The 14,959-nt window shown below is 46.1% G+C and overlaps 1 protein-coding gene across 3 annotated transcripts in view; it reads right to left on the reverse strand.

The window, feature by feature from the left end:
• LOC120540997 (rab5 GDP/GTP exchange factor-like) overlaps nt 1–14,959 on the reverse strand; it is a 66,124-nt gene that overhangs the window by 12,843 nt on the left and 38,322 nt on the right. For 2 of the 3 annotated variants that reach the window (XM_039772222.1, XM_039772221.1), the window contains 5 exons: nt 6,556–6,716; nt 6,320–6,453; nt 3,871–4,028; nt 1,920–1,989; nt 808–943 (listed from right to left, as the gene is read on the reverse strand). In XM_039772222.1, coding sequence (XP_039628156.1) covers nt 808–943; nt 1,920–1,989; nt 3,871–4,028; nt 6,320–6,453; nt 6,556–6,716 — 659 coding nt within the window. The remainder of the gene's footprint in view (nt 1–807; nt 944–1,919; nt 1,990–3,870; nt 4,029–6,319; nt 6,454–6,555; nt 6,717–14,959) is intronic. The other variant, XM_039772223.1, reaches the window with a different exon arrangement.

Consider the following 14,959-nt stretch of genomic DNA (forward strand, 5'->3'; position numbering starts at 1 on the left):
AAAAGGATGACAATTTTAAAGAGAAAGCAAAGAAGACTTCTGCCATGGCAGTCACAATGAGGCTTAAGCCGCTATACCAGCATATTGTAGTCAAAGCTATCAACTTCCAGACAGTGTTCAGAAGCCATTAAGAAGGCTAACAGACTGTCAGGTTATATAGCGCCTTGATGTGTGTAGTACAAGTCACAGGAGGTGCTGCTCAAGCTTTATAACACACTGGTGAGGCTCATCTGGAGTCCTGTGTGCAGTTTTGGTCTCCAGACTACAAAAAGGACATAACAGCACTAGAGAAGGTCCAGAGAAGAGCGACTAGCCTGATTACGGGGGGCTACAGGGGTTGAGTGATGAGGAAAGATTAAAAGAACTGAGCCTTTACAGTTTAAGCAAAAGAAGATTAAGAGGAGACCTGACTGAAGTGTTTAAAATGATGAAGGGAATGAGTCCAGTGGGTCAAGACAGTGACTTTAAAATGAGTTCATCAAGAACAAGGGGACACAGCTGGAAACTTAAGAGTAAATTTCACACAAACATTAGGAAGTTTTTCTTTACACAAAGAACGATAGACACTTGGAATAAGCTACCAAGTAGTGTGGTAAATAATAAGACGTTAGGGACTTTCAGAACTCCACTTCATGGTTTTTTGGAAGAAATAAGTGGATAGGACTGGCGAGCTTTGTTGGGCTGAATGGCCTGTTCTCGTCCTTATCTTGTCTAAAGCTGTAACAGCAGTCATGAAAACATCCGAGTGTGATGAGCACAGGCCGAAATCCAGAATGAATGCTTAAGGGAGAGGAAGGCCAGACTCACCTTATCTTCTTCTGGAGAAAAAGATCCTTCTGCTCGTCGTCGGAGCAGTCTGGGCAGAAGACAAACTTGTACAATTGGGTCATCAGCAGCTTCTCAATGTGTTCCATCATTTGGTGTCTCTGCTTATCGGAGTAATCTGGGAAGAAGTAACACAAATCAAGGAGAGCAGAGGGCAGAGTGAGGGTTGATCCACTGACCTAAAGGTGTCCAGAAAAGTGTCACACATCGTAGTCGTGTCTTGTCGCGTTTCTCACTTGGGTTTGCACCCCCAGCACTTGACAAGCAGCACAATGGCTGCTAAAATCTACAGTTAATCGTTACTGACCACAGTGTCCAATGTGGCATAGCCTTACAAGGGCAACCACACTAAAGGCCACGTCACATCAGACGATTTCATGGACGTAATCTTAGTGAGTTGGCAGCACACCCCAGTGAAGGCCACTCGTGCCCAAACACTAGTTGCTCCAACAAGATCAAACCAGTTTGCTTTGGCCTTTAGTTGTAGAGGCGAGCTGTATGTGTGTATGAGTGCTAACAAGCAATGAACACACAATGCATGTACTGCAGCGACGGGGAACAACAAACAGAAGAGACGGTCGTCTGTCTGATGTCTCATGTTTTACTTACCACGACAGAATGAAAAAGGGGTCGAGACTGTGGCCCAACTTGCCCGTACCAGTTAACCTTACATACAACACTGGCTCCACTCGGCAGCACGTTCCTTATTGGCTGTCAGAAAAATGGGTGATGAACCCAATTGCCAAGTTTGACGTGCCCAGTGATCTTCAGTTGTGTAAACTGGCATGGTCTGGTGACGAAATCAGCAACTGCAGTTGGCCAAGTGTGATGTTCCCCCTGACTAGAAGTCACATAATGTGACATCGGCTTAAACTACTCTGTTGTGTCTCGGATTTTAACTTTGGTCTGGCAGTGTGTTGCACTGAAATACCAACGTCTCCATTTTCAAGGGTAAAAGTGCTAGGGTTGTGTGAATGAAAGGCGGAAAAGGAGACTCGTGCATTTTTTACAGGAAAACGTAGTAGTGAGGACCCTCGTGGCCCACACTACTATGAGGTGACGGTCAAGGCAACCACTCGGCTTCACGTACTTACTCTGGAAGTGGCTTGCAGTACTCTGGTAGAAATCCTGCACCATTTCTGCCTGCTTCTGTATTGTGATGTCCTAAAACAGAGTAATAAGGAATTAGAGCGTCAAGTCATTGGTGGTCAAGTCACATGTGTCTACTGTCCCGATTGTGACCTTCCGATGGCTCCTTCCAACAGGATAACGTGCCATTTCACAAAGCTCAGATCATCTCAAACTGGTTTCTTGAACATGTCAATGAGTTCTCTAGACTCAAATGGCCTCCACAGTCACCAGATCTCGGTCCAGTAGAGCACCTTTGGGATGCGGTGGAACGGGAGATTTGCTTCATGGATATGCGGCAATCTGGAGCAACTATGTGATGCTATCATGTCAATATGGAGCAAAACCCCTGAGGAATGTTTCCAGCACTTTCCTGAATCGATACCACAAAGAATTACAGCAGTTCTGAAGACATAAGGGGGTCCAACCGGCTTCTAGCCAGGTGTACCTAATAAAGTGGCCGCTGAGAGTAAAAAAGAAGGATACAGACGACAGGACAGATAACAGCCAATCAATTAATCAATCACTAACAGTAAACTGAATGAGTGACACAGTTTACACTGTAAAGCCCCACTAACTCCCACGGCAGTGTTCTGCTGCCATCTAGCGGATGAAACATTATACTGTCCTGAATATTTCTATGTGTTTTTTTTTTGCCACTCATCAATATTCATGAGTAGGGCGGGGCCTTCAACCAAAACAGAATGGTGTGGAAATGAGAAGCTGCAAAGCCAGGACTGACTGAGTGACTCAAACTGAACCATCAAGTGAATCAAACCACAGCGACGATGTTGTGAATTGGCCATGAGATGTTGAAGCTGACGTACAGACAGGACCACCAGCGAGTTCGGACCTGTGAAGCTTCACGGTGGTGCAAGTCGCCGCATGACAAAAAAAAAGGCACAATGATTGCGATCAAGCAAGAAGGACAAGAAAAGACATTAACACCCGAGCGGCAACTTGTCAGTGTTTGTGTCAGGGGAAATGTGGAAGTCATAAAGCCTGGTGCTGTGGTTGCCTACAAGAACACCAGAGACACGTCGACCGTGAGGATCAGGCAACAACATTCTACCTTGTCATGTTCAAGTAAGAGAAGCATTTAAAGTCACACGTGTCTACTGTCCCGATTGTGACGTCAGGCTGTAAGACATGTCACATGATGGACCAAACGTTCATCATCATAGCTGTGGACACCAGACAGGCCTTTCCTACTCCATTCATGTTTTAGTATTTCTACGCTTTTGTTACACACAACACTTTAAGAAACTCAGCGTTTTTGGAACATTCTTCTGGGGGTAAACAACGCTGAGGAGGCTGTTAAATGTTTCTGAGTGCAGACCAGTGACGGTGAGGACGAGAGATGCATCGGAGAATTTCCGGAAGTGGTCCACCATTCTGACGTCTAAAAGGAGCCACTCTGGCATAGAAAGGAAACGTTTATGAACGATTTGTGAGGAGCGGCACGGGAGTGAGACAGTGCTGGTAAAGGATGAGCAGAGATGAGAATGATCGGGTGGATTTGCGGAGTGTCACAGAGGAAGACTCGGCGTGGAGGAGATGGCAGAGGGGTGAAGAGACACAGCAAGATGGACGTAGTGGGGATAACACAGAAGCCGTCGCTGAAGGTGGTGCTGAATGAGATGCAAAGAAGGGGTCTCAGCTCAAAGGATGTCCAAGGCCAGTGAAAGAGAAGGAGGAAGGTTTTGGGGGCAACGTTAATCCAGTGAAGAGGAGGAAATTACCTAATCAATTTGTAGCCTTTTTGCAACTTCTCTCCCACTCCATGTCATTTATTTTGCACAAAAAAGGGATAATTAAATATCAAATCAATGGCAACCATAGATCAAAACAAAGGAAAGCAGGAATGAATGAGCGTGAGTCAACAGACAGACGGTCCTCCTCCACTGGACTTCTTACCCTGCGAGTTTCCAGCATCTTCAGGAAAGTCATGCAGTGCTGATGGAAGTTCTGGGCCGACGGCTTGCGTAGAAACTTCAGGAACTCCGTGAAATCGGCCGGCAACTTGGGAGAGGAAGCTTTAGGTGGGTCGGCGTCGCCAGATTTAGGATCTACAGCTAAGAGAAAATAACGGGAAAAAAAAATGTGATGTGGACAAGAAAGAGGAGATTTAGGAGTCACAACAAACAGAATCGAGCGTTGGTGCATCTCTGCGATTCTTGTGGATTAGTAGGGCGACTCTTCTCCTATTTCTCCAACTAACACATAGACTTGCCCGACATATAGCGCCTTCTGAAATTCTTCAGCCCACCTTCACTTTTCTCATTTTGCGATGTTGGAGCCTTGTCCTTACATCACTTCAATTCATTGTTTCCCTCATCAAGCAACACTCAGTTCCCCAGAATAGGGAAGTTTCGTAAATTTATTAAAAAGAACAAAACTGAACTATCATGTCCACAACAAGTAATCAGACCCTTTGCTTTGGCTCAATTTGCACCCCAGTCCATTCTTTGTCAGAGTTGAGATGTTTCGACACCTTGTTGGGAGTCCACCTCTGGCCAATTCAGTTGATTGACGTGGTCACATCGGTCTATAGGAGAGAGCACACCAAGCCATGAAGTTAAGAGGAGAGGAGAGTGTGTGGAGATGGGACTCTGTTGAGGAACACATCAGGGAAGGTTCCCAAGAGCCAGAAGACATTTAACACAACCACGACTATTCCTACATTTAGAGGCCTTGGGAAGAGAGGTGGCCTGATGGTCACTCTGAGCTCCACAGAACCCATGTGAAGATGGGAGGAACTCACACAAGGACAACCATTACTGCACTACCCCACTAATCGGAGCTTTATGAAGAGTTACCAGAGAAAAGCATCTCTTTAGACAAAGAAACATGGAAGCCCATCTGGAGTTTACAAAAAGGCAACAAAACGACTCTCAGACTGTGAGGAACAAGATTCTCTGCTCTGATGAAACCAAAATCAGTGCCATGTCTGAAGGAAACCAGACACCGTTCATCACCTGTGCTATACCATTCCAACGGTGGACCATGATGGTGGCAGCATTAGGGACTGGGTGACAAGACAGGGTCCAGGCAAAACTAAATGGAGCAAGGTACAGAGATACCCTTAATGAAAACCTCCTGTCAGACCTTCCACAAAGGACACAAAAAGAGTGGATTAGGAACGACTCCCTGAACGTCCTTGAGTGGCCCTGCCAGAGACCGGACTTGAACTCACTTGAACATCTCGTCGGGTCGGATCCAAGAAGACTCAAGGCCGGGATGACCGCTAAAGGTGAGGGGTCCGAACTCTCGGGTCAACATAATGTTTCAGTTTGGCAGGAATTCCCCAACTCCTGTCCTCACTTTGTCATCCTAGGGGTACCGAGTGCTGCTTGACGAAGTGAAGAAACAAACTGAAATGATTTGAGCACAAAACTGCAACCTAACAAAACGTGAAGGGGGTCTGCACTTTCTAAATGCAGCGTGGGCTACGTAGCTTTGACTTGGAATATGGGAGACGCAGCCCTTCTGAAATGCAAATGAAATAAGATACGAGCTGACATGAGGGGACGGTCGGGTTAGAGAGGTCAAGGTGGAACACCAGGCTGGTGTGGAGCTCTATGGTTGCCGGTGGATGGTGTCTTAAGTGATTGTAATTCTCTGTTGAGACATCAGGTGGCGCTGTACAATAATGTGCTCCCTTTTCTCCCCTCTGACACTTCTGATGTCACTTCAGGGGTCCGACCACGAAGACCCACCTCTTTCTCCAAGAATGGCTGTGAAGTTAAAACAACGCCATCTTGTGGAGTCTGACTTAGAAATATGTTGATTTCTCTTTTTTTGCACATTAACACTTTTTTTTCACGCCTTACGTGCATGTAACATACAGGGGTTGGTCAACAAAGTGCCCCCAAACACTTTCTCTGTGTCTTTACAATGGCGAGTTCCTACTCTTTATAACGGCAGAGAGTCACGGTGGGTTTCCACACCATGTGTGTCCGCTACCAACTCTGACGCACTGAATTCACCTACAAACCGAACTGCTTTGCCGATCGTCTTTGATTCCCCCGTCCCACCAACAATGGGGTCACGAAGATGCTGAATACATCAGAAAGTGGGTCGCATCATTAAAACTTTTGAGCAACGTTGCTCAGCGGTTTACTGGACTAATTCTAATTAACATGGCGGATGCACAAGCCATCTGTCTCTCTGGACATCATCTTGAGGGAGGTGATCAGGCCGCCTGCCCAGCCTCTACTCACAGGTGGCACCTTGCCCGGGATACTCTCGTTTCGATTGTGGACTGATGTTTTTCCAATGTTTTGAGTGTCTTGTCCTCGGACGCCTGCTCGGAGGTCTGTGTGGGTTAGCGTCATCATTCACAATACCTAAGGATTGCACAAACCGTGTGCTGTGCCATTTCCCTGCTTTGGCGCCATCTTGGTACTGCTGAAGAGTCCTCTCACGATCTTCGCCTTGTTTTCTCTCTTGACTCCAGACAGAGACACAATATTCTCCACTTCTGCATTAGTGCGAGGCCTGGGCAGGAAATACAGAAAAAGAAATAAACTGTACCACCACCGCAACCGGCTCCATCCAGTTGGGCTAGAAATGGCCACGTTGATCTGTGACAGCCCTTACCTTGAGGCCGGCTGCTTGGCCTTCCTCTCACGCCAGCACTTGGAGCAGTAGCCTTGCCAGGCGGGATTCCCGTAATACCCACAGCCATCTCTGCAGAGCAGCTGGGACTGGTTAACATGGATCCGGCGCTGCTCCACCCACATTCTCCTGTGGAAGTAAAACTGAAAAAATAAAAGGATCAGACAACGGGAATGTACGCGGAGTGAAGAATGGGGTGAAACGAGCTAAGGAACCAATGGACTCCAGAGCTCCACACTATTGAGGAGGTTGTCTCCTGGTCACCCTACAGTTAGAACCGTAAGAAAGCGCATCTGCACGTCGGAAATCAAACTACTCAGCGTCAGACTTCGCCCATAATGTCTACAAGTCATGTCGGGGAGCGCGTTGCCGCACCCACCACACAATGAAACAGCTCGGGATCCCAGTTGGTAACCTCCCAGTCAGACACACGGTCCAGTGTTACGTGGGCAACCCCTTGGCCTGGTCTACTGTCTACTATGAGAGTTTAATCAAATCTTTGTGACCGTGCATAGCGCCGCATGCTGAAACGACCCTTCAAACTGCTCTCCTGGCTTTTTCACACTTGTATTAATACTAGAGGGGCCAAAACTCTGGACAAGTGCGATGGAAATGTCCCCGGCGCCTAAATATCGTATCACAGAGCAGCCCCGAGTGCGTCTGACCACTCTGTCGTTATTCACAGACTACCGAAGTACAAACAGAAACTGAAACAAGAAGAACTAGCCATACGTAAAACACAAAACTGGCACAAGGACAGCGGAGAGGAGCTGCAAGAAGGCTTGTCCTGAACCGACATCCTCACCGTCACTGAATGAGGCCACTTGCACTGTTGGCGAGTTTATGAAGTTCTGTTGGTCTGTGGTCATCAAGGTGTACCCAACAGCAAAGGCCAAGGGTCCCTACAGAGGTTAAAGCATCACAACTGGAAAAACAAGAAAATAAGAAAAACAAATCTGTACGGCAAAACATTAACAGGTTAAACAAACCAAATGAAAAATACGGGGGATCAAGAGGGGGTTTAATGAGAACAACCCAAAGCAGGTGTGGAAAAGCCTAAAAACAATCACAGGACCGGGGCGGAAAAGAGTGACAAAGTCCACGAGCGCTTGGCAAATGAACCCTCAAACACCCAGAAGTAATGGCGACGCTTTATGAAAACATCAGGACGGGGCTCAGTTTAACCGACGTGAAGAAAGGCTCATGACAGGTTAAAACAAATAGGGCGGCGGGGCCAGACGGCAGATCAGGTCAGTCCTGCATGAATCAGCTCTCGCCCTCCAGCATTTTAACAGGCCTATGGTGTTATGCCCAAGCTGTGGATACAGTCCAGCACAACGCCCGTCTCGAAGGTGTCCAGGCCGAGTTGTCAGAAAGACGACACACCAGTGGCACTCATCTCTATTGCAAGGAAATGACTGTGTAACCATGAGGGGGTGCCAAAGAGCCCGAAACCAAAGACCCAGCAATACACCACACATTAGAGTTTTTAATAATAGATTTAATAATAATAGATAAAGAGGCGAGATGGTGTTGGTTTGGACATGTGCAGGGGAGAGATGCTGGGGATAAAGAGCAATGGGTACCAAGGATAGAGCAGATAGTCAAGAGGAGAAGAGGAAGGCCTAAGAGGAGGTTTATGGATGTGCGGAGGTGGTGGGTGTGACAGAGCAGGATAACGAGGACAGGAAGAGATGGAAGAAGAGGATCTGCTGTGGCGGCCACTAACAGGAGCAGACGAAAGAAAAATACATTTGAATAGATTAATTAGAAATAATCTAATAGATTTTTATTCCTTTCCCATGCACCTCTCCAGGTCTCCTTCAAATAACAAGCCACAAATACAATTACAAACACGATAAACCAATGAACCCGCCTCCTCCTGCCCTCCAGTAGAGTGTTGCCAACTTTCTCCCGACTCCGACTCTCCAAGCTATGGAAGTGGGCTCCTTTTAAGATGAACCCAGCAGCACTTCCAGTGATGTTATGTGGCCAGTTGGATGGACTTCCGGGTTATAAGAAAGGCCAGAAATCCCAAGCAGCACCATTTGTAAGGCTGCACTTCCGGACAACTTCCATGCAGACTGGGTCCCTACCACCTTGAATGGTGGGCGATGAATTGCTGCCCTGCTGGTTCCTGACGTCTTTGGGCATCCCAATCAGGATGGGAATCATAAGGTGTCCCAGCCGGGTATTGCCCCCACTTATTCCGTCCTACTGTTATGGCACCCTGGCTGGGTAATGAATTTGCCTCCATCCTGGACGGGATGCCCAATCATCCTCTGGGTTATCTACAGCAAAGTCTGTCCAAGATAACCACCCATGTGCTTTGTGTGCGATGCTCCGCTTGTTGTCTTACATCAAATCTTCACTTTTGTTGTTCAGCCCGGTCCTTATGTCTGAACTCTATTTCTGGAGGTTTTCTCAGCGTTCAGCACCATCAGGCCTCACACACTCTTTGACAAACCGATTTGTATGAATGTTCATTCCATTTGTCACATTACGGATTTTTAAATCGTTCGGACAGCCAAAGTATGGGACGCTTTATCAAAAGTCTTTCATTCAAACACGTTAAATCCACAGGGCTGTGTGCCTCACCACCATCACTATTCACTCCGCACACAAGTGAGCGATGACCGCCGCTCCAGTATCAGGTACGCTCAGTGGACGCAGACCTGCGGAGGACCAACACCAAGTGGACTGGATGGTAAAGTGGAGCAGTAAGGACGATCTCACCGCACATGTCATTTAGTTTTTAAGAGACAGAAACCTGTTGTTCTAGCAGAGAACGTAGAAACAAAAAAATACGTAGGAACTGACCCAGATAACAACTGGAATACAAATACATAAAAATAGTCCGTCAACGCAATCAGCGCTCATTCCCATAAACTCAGACAATTTCAAGTAGACAAGGACCTCCTGCTGTGCTTTATGATCCAGTCTGGCATCACTTTCAGTTCCATTGCCGGTTAAGTCATCTGACAAACCAAACTTTTTTAAATCCCCATGAGATTACTAAACCTGCAGCTAAAGTTATTGGGGCTGACGATGATAAGACAACGCTAAAGAAACTGGACAATCATCTCAACTGAGGACTGACAGCCATTACATGCAGCACTCAACTTCAGTGAATCAGGAAGGAGAGTCGCTTTGAAAAACCCACACAAGTCAGTCAGTCAATCGGTCAGTCGCTCAGCCAGTCAGTCGGTAAGCTGGTCAGTTAGCCGGTCAGTTATTGTCCAACCCACTATTAGTCGCTCCAGAAATTTCTTTCTTCCTAACGCCATATAACTTTTTATTAAGAAATATCGGAGAAAAGGATTATGGCTTGATACGTGTCCTGTGACCATCCATCCATTATCCAACCTGCTATATCCTAACTACACAGTCACGTGGGTCTGCTAGAGCTAATCCCAGCCAACACAGGGCACAAGGCAGGAACAAACACTGGGCAAGGTGCCAGCCCACCACAGGGCACACACACACACAAGGGCCAATTTAGGATCGCCAATGCACCTAACCTACATGTTCTTTGGATTGTGGGAGGAAACCCACACAGATACGGGGAGAACATGCAAACTCCAAGCAAGGAGGACCCGGGAAGCGAACCCAGCAGTGCCACCACTGCACCACCGAGAATTCACAATTAATTACAGAATTCCAGTATTTGAGGATTCCTCAAATGCTTCTATCCCTTGTACGATTTCGCTCAAACACTGATAAGCACATTGTCATCTCATAACAAGCCTAAGTTATCGAGTTTAGGATTTTTCCATCCAGCTCTCTTAGTTCAAGGCCGTCCTCGAGAAACTCTGACACACACCCGTCACTGATGTATCGATATTTTTGGCATCAGGGGACCCTGAAACGTCGAGATCCGTTAAAAACCAGAGATCGAAATTGTGGACGAATCTAAATCTTTCACTCTTCTGCCAAAGCAAAAATGGGATGCTGGTTGAAGGTGAGGACTGGTAAGGGGAGACAGGGCTGGGCAGGCGCACCCACATACCCTTCTCGCCCCTCGAGGGCCGCCAATGATCCTTGCACAGGTTTACCTACAGACACGACATTCACTTCATCAATAGTCAAACTCACTCCATCATTTGATCTGCAGACCGAGGACCCAACTGGGCCATCCAATCAGTAGTAGCCCCTGGTAGGGAGTACAAAGGGCCGGGACTAATCCACTTACTGGGAACAACTGCACACCCCAGTCTCCACAAATTGGGGGTTCGATGGCTCGGGTTCACATGTCTTGATCCACTCAATGTGTGTTTGTGTGCAGCCCTGGACCTCCAAGGGGCTCACAGACCTGCCGTCACTCGGCCTCACACTTCACTGCTGCACCACACGCCTCTCACAATTTTCTGTTCTGTGCCCACAAATACAACCACTTGATGGCCGCCTCCGCCACATCCCGCACCCTATAGCAAGGACCTTATCTGCGGGTCTCACAAGACAAACGGGTAACACTTTTTATATTATATATTATATATCAGGGGTGGTCCAGATCTAATTATGCAACTTTTAATGCAATGCACCTCTGAAACATTGCCCGTTATTGAGAAAAGGCGAACACATCGCACCCGCTGTTTGGCTGACAACTGGCGGCAGGTGCTGCCATCTGTTGGCAACAAAAAGAATTTGTGTATATATATATATATATACACACACACACACACACATATATATACTCAGCAAAAAAAGAAACGTCCTCTGACTTTCAACTGTTTTTACTTTCAGTAAACTTAATGTGTAAATATTTGTATGAACACTAAAAGAGTCAACACCATAAGACATAAACTAAAAATGTTTCACAATGTGTCCCTGAATGAAGGGAGGCTCAAAATCAAAAGTACCAGTCAGTATCTGGTGTGGCCACCAGCTGCTTGAAGTACTGCAGTGCATCTCCTCCTCATGGACTGGACCAGATTTGTCACTTCTTGCTGTGAGATGTTACCCCACTCTTCCACCAAGACACCTGCAAGTTTCTGGACATTTCTGGGGGGAATGGCCCTAGCCATCGATCCAAATCGATCCCACTCCAGGGTACAGGCCTCGGTGTAACGCTCATTCCTTCGACGATAAACACAAATCCGTCCATTAAAAGTGAAGAGCACTTTTTGCCACTCCTGTCTGGTCCAGCGAAGGTGGGTTTGTGCCCATAGGCGGCGTTGTTGCTGCTGGTGATGTCTGGTAAGGACCTGCCTTACAACAGGCCTACAAGCCCTCAGTCCAGCCTCTCTCGGCCTATTGCGGACAGTCTGAGCACTGATGGAGGGATTGTGTGTTCCTAGTGTGACTCGGGCAGTTGTTGTGGCCAACCTGTACCCGTCACGCAGGTGTGATATTCGGATGTACCGATCCTGTGCAGGTGTTGTTACACGTGGTCTTCCACTGCGAGGATGATCAGCTGTCCTTCCTGTCTCCCTGTAGCGCTGTCTTAGGCGTCTTACAGTGCGGACATGGCAATTTATTGCCCATGCCACATCAGCAGTCCTCCTGCCTCCCTGCAGCATGCCTAATGCACGTTCACGCAGATAAGCAGGGACCCTGGGCATCTTTCACAGTCGGTAGACAAGTCTCTTTAGTGTCCTGCGTTTTTAGAACTGTGACCTTAAATGCCTACTTTCTGTAAGCTGTTAAGGTCTTAACGACCATTCCACAGGTGCATGTTAATTAATTGATTATGGTTAATTGAACATGCATGGAAAACATTGTTTAAACCCTTTACAATGAAGATCTGTAAAGTTATTTGGATTTTTAAAACATTATTGTTGAAATACACAGTCCTGAAAAAGGGACGTTTCTTTTTTTGCTGAGTATATATATAAAATACGTGTATATATATGTGTGTGTGTGTGTATTTTATATATATATATATATATATATATATATATATATATATATATATATATATATATATACACACACACACATACATACGTATTGTAAGAAAGACACTATGTAACGCCCGACCCGACACGGATTCACATGGGAGGCGCAGGTAAAATAAAATATTTATTTTTCTTCAGCTGGAGGGCACGTCTTGCCCGTAATCCCTCCAGCCACAACACAGTCCCAAACCACAGTACGGTCACCTTCTTCTCTCACCACCACTCCTCCTCAGCAAGCTTTGTCCTCCACCTCCCAACTGTGGCCACTGAGTGGTAGTCGCTATCTCCCTTTTATTGGGTACCCGGAAGTGTTCCAGGTGGTTGATTGCCGATATCTGGCTGCACTTCTGGGTGTGGCGAAACCAGTGCCCAAAAGGGGCCAGCCGCTCCTGCTGCAGCACACCCTGGCAGCGCCTGTGGAACCCAACAGGGTTGCACAGAACTCCAACTCCCATGAAGCCATGGGGGAGTCTGAGGCACCGCTGCAACCCAGGGAGGCCGTCATCTGGCGTCCAGGGGGAGATACTGGGCTTCCCACCCTTGTTCACCTGGCAGATGTGGTGAAGGGGCGTCCCGGCCATCCATCACTATATATATATATATATATATATATATATATATATATATATATATATATATATATATATGTAAAGGTAGCTTTTAGCACATTAAATACACGTACCAATGCATCACGTTTACAATGACAGAAATAATCTAAATATTTTAATATTTTTCATTTTAAATATTTCAATATTATTTACATATATTTAATATTTGAATGTTATGTAAATATTCATCTTCTTATATAATATGCTACCTTGGGTGTACAGGATTTTAAATATCTTGCAAACCGTTTCACCTATTGACTTAAAATTTGATACACATATACTACGTGACATCTACTATCCGCTTTCGGGGTGATCATTTTTATTCCTCTTTTTATTTTATTGTAGAATCAAATCACAGCAGCAGGGTGGCATATGCATACTGGCACCGTTCTCATTCCTACCACCTTCACCATCACTTCCCCTATCTCTTTATATCTTAAGTTATTCTTGAGGCAGATTGAAGACTTAAGTGCCAGCTTAAGTGAAAAATTAAAGAAAATGTACTTAAGTAATTAAAACACAAACCCTGACTTAATCAGTTTTAATGCAAAAAGATGCCGACGACATAAGAGAAGAAGCGGGCCGCTAGGGTGGAGCAAAGAAGAGCTGCTGAGGAAGAAGCAAGCGCATCAACCACTGAGCAAACAAATGCTAAACGTACAGAGAAAGAGTCTGAAAACTAGGAATGCTCAAGTCAACTGGATTCACTCCGCCATTACTGGTATTTTTATATTAATACTCCTTTTCTAATCAGTACAATGCAGACTGTGTACGACAGTGTGTGATACACTGACCTCCTGTGGCAAAGCACGGCAATTACAAGCCGGCACGCTGCAGCCTCAGCGACTTCAGGCTTTGCTTTTATCCGATTCTATTCATCGCATTGTCTGTTAGCGTAAAGCAATTGCTAGAATAATAAACCATAATGAAGTTTTTGAATTAACTGTAAAGCTGTAAGCGGGGGCCGGTAAGGATTCAAAACTGACAATTCTACTTGATGTAAACAAGCCTATGTGCTAATAAACCACCATGACTGTGCAATTATTTAAAACAGGGTAAGACAGTACAAAAATAGGAGCAGTAAAGCGGACATCAGTGTTAAGGTTTAGCAACAGAGATAGAGCGCCAAAGTGAAATTCAAGCCCACCTGCACACTTGTTTGCTTTGAATTTACCAACAAATGAATTCTTTCATCCTGCCTGACAGGGGTAATAACAAGACTCCACCCTTCTCTGCACGCCAGACAATGAAGACCCGATAAAACAAACGCACAGCGCCACCCAGTGGGCTGAAATATGAGGTGCAGGACAGCAAACGGCTTCCAGATACAGGAGATGAGACATGAAAGGCACTATATAATATACAAATAGAACCGAGCCTCGACAGACAGCCATTTCATCCTGGGGTGCCGCCTTGGCATATGAAATCCGTTCTATGGGATTTCAAAACCAACCTAACAATAGAACAAAACGGGAATCTTGAATGTGTCGTGGGCAGGATACGGAGATTTCAAGAAAACTGGACTGTCCGCAGTCGGAGTCCTTTTAAACCTACTGAGATTTCACTGATCTGTACTCGTCTATTCATGGAATCCGTTACAGAGCTAAATACGTAAATGGTTCCCCAATGGCGACACTCCTAATTTGATATGCAGGATGGGCTGACTGAAGTGCATGTATTTAAGTGACACACATGCACCAAGCTGGTGCTCAGTAAACCCACCCAGAACTTTTGCGGGGCTACAGATGCCAATTCGGCTGCCTGTCATGCGGTCCCCAGGGTTTCTGAGGAGCCCCCAGTATTTCTGACTGGACTTTGAGGAGAACCTAAAACATGCAGTTCATTTAATGTGCTGCCCCTTCAAAGATCTCTCAGCCAAAA

Source organism: Polypterus senegalus, chromosome 12 (genome assembly GCF_016835505.1).
Source record: "Polypterus senegalus isolate Bchr_013 chromosome 12, ASM1683550v1, whole genome shotgun sequence".
In the NCBI taxonomy this organism is placed as follows: domain Eukaryota; kingdom Metazoa; phylum Chordata; class Cladistia; order Polypteriformes; family Polypteridae; genus Polypterus; species Polypterus senegalus.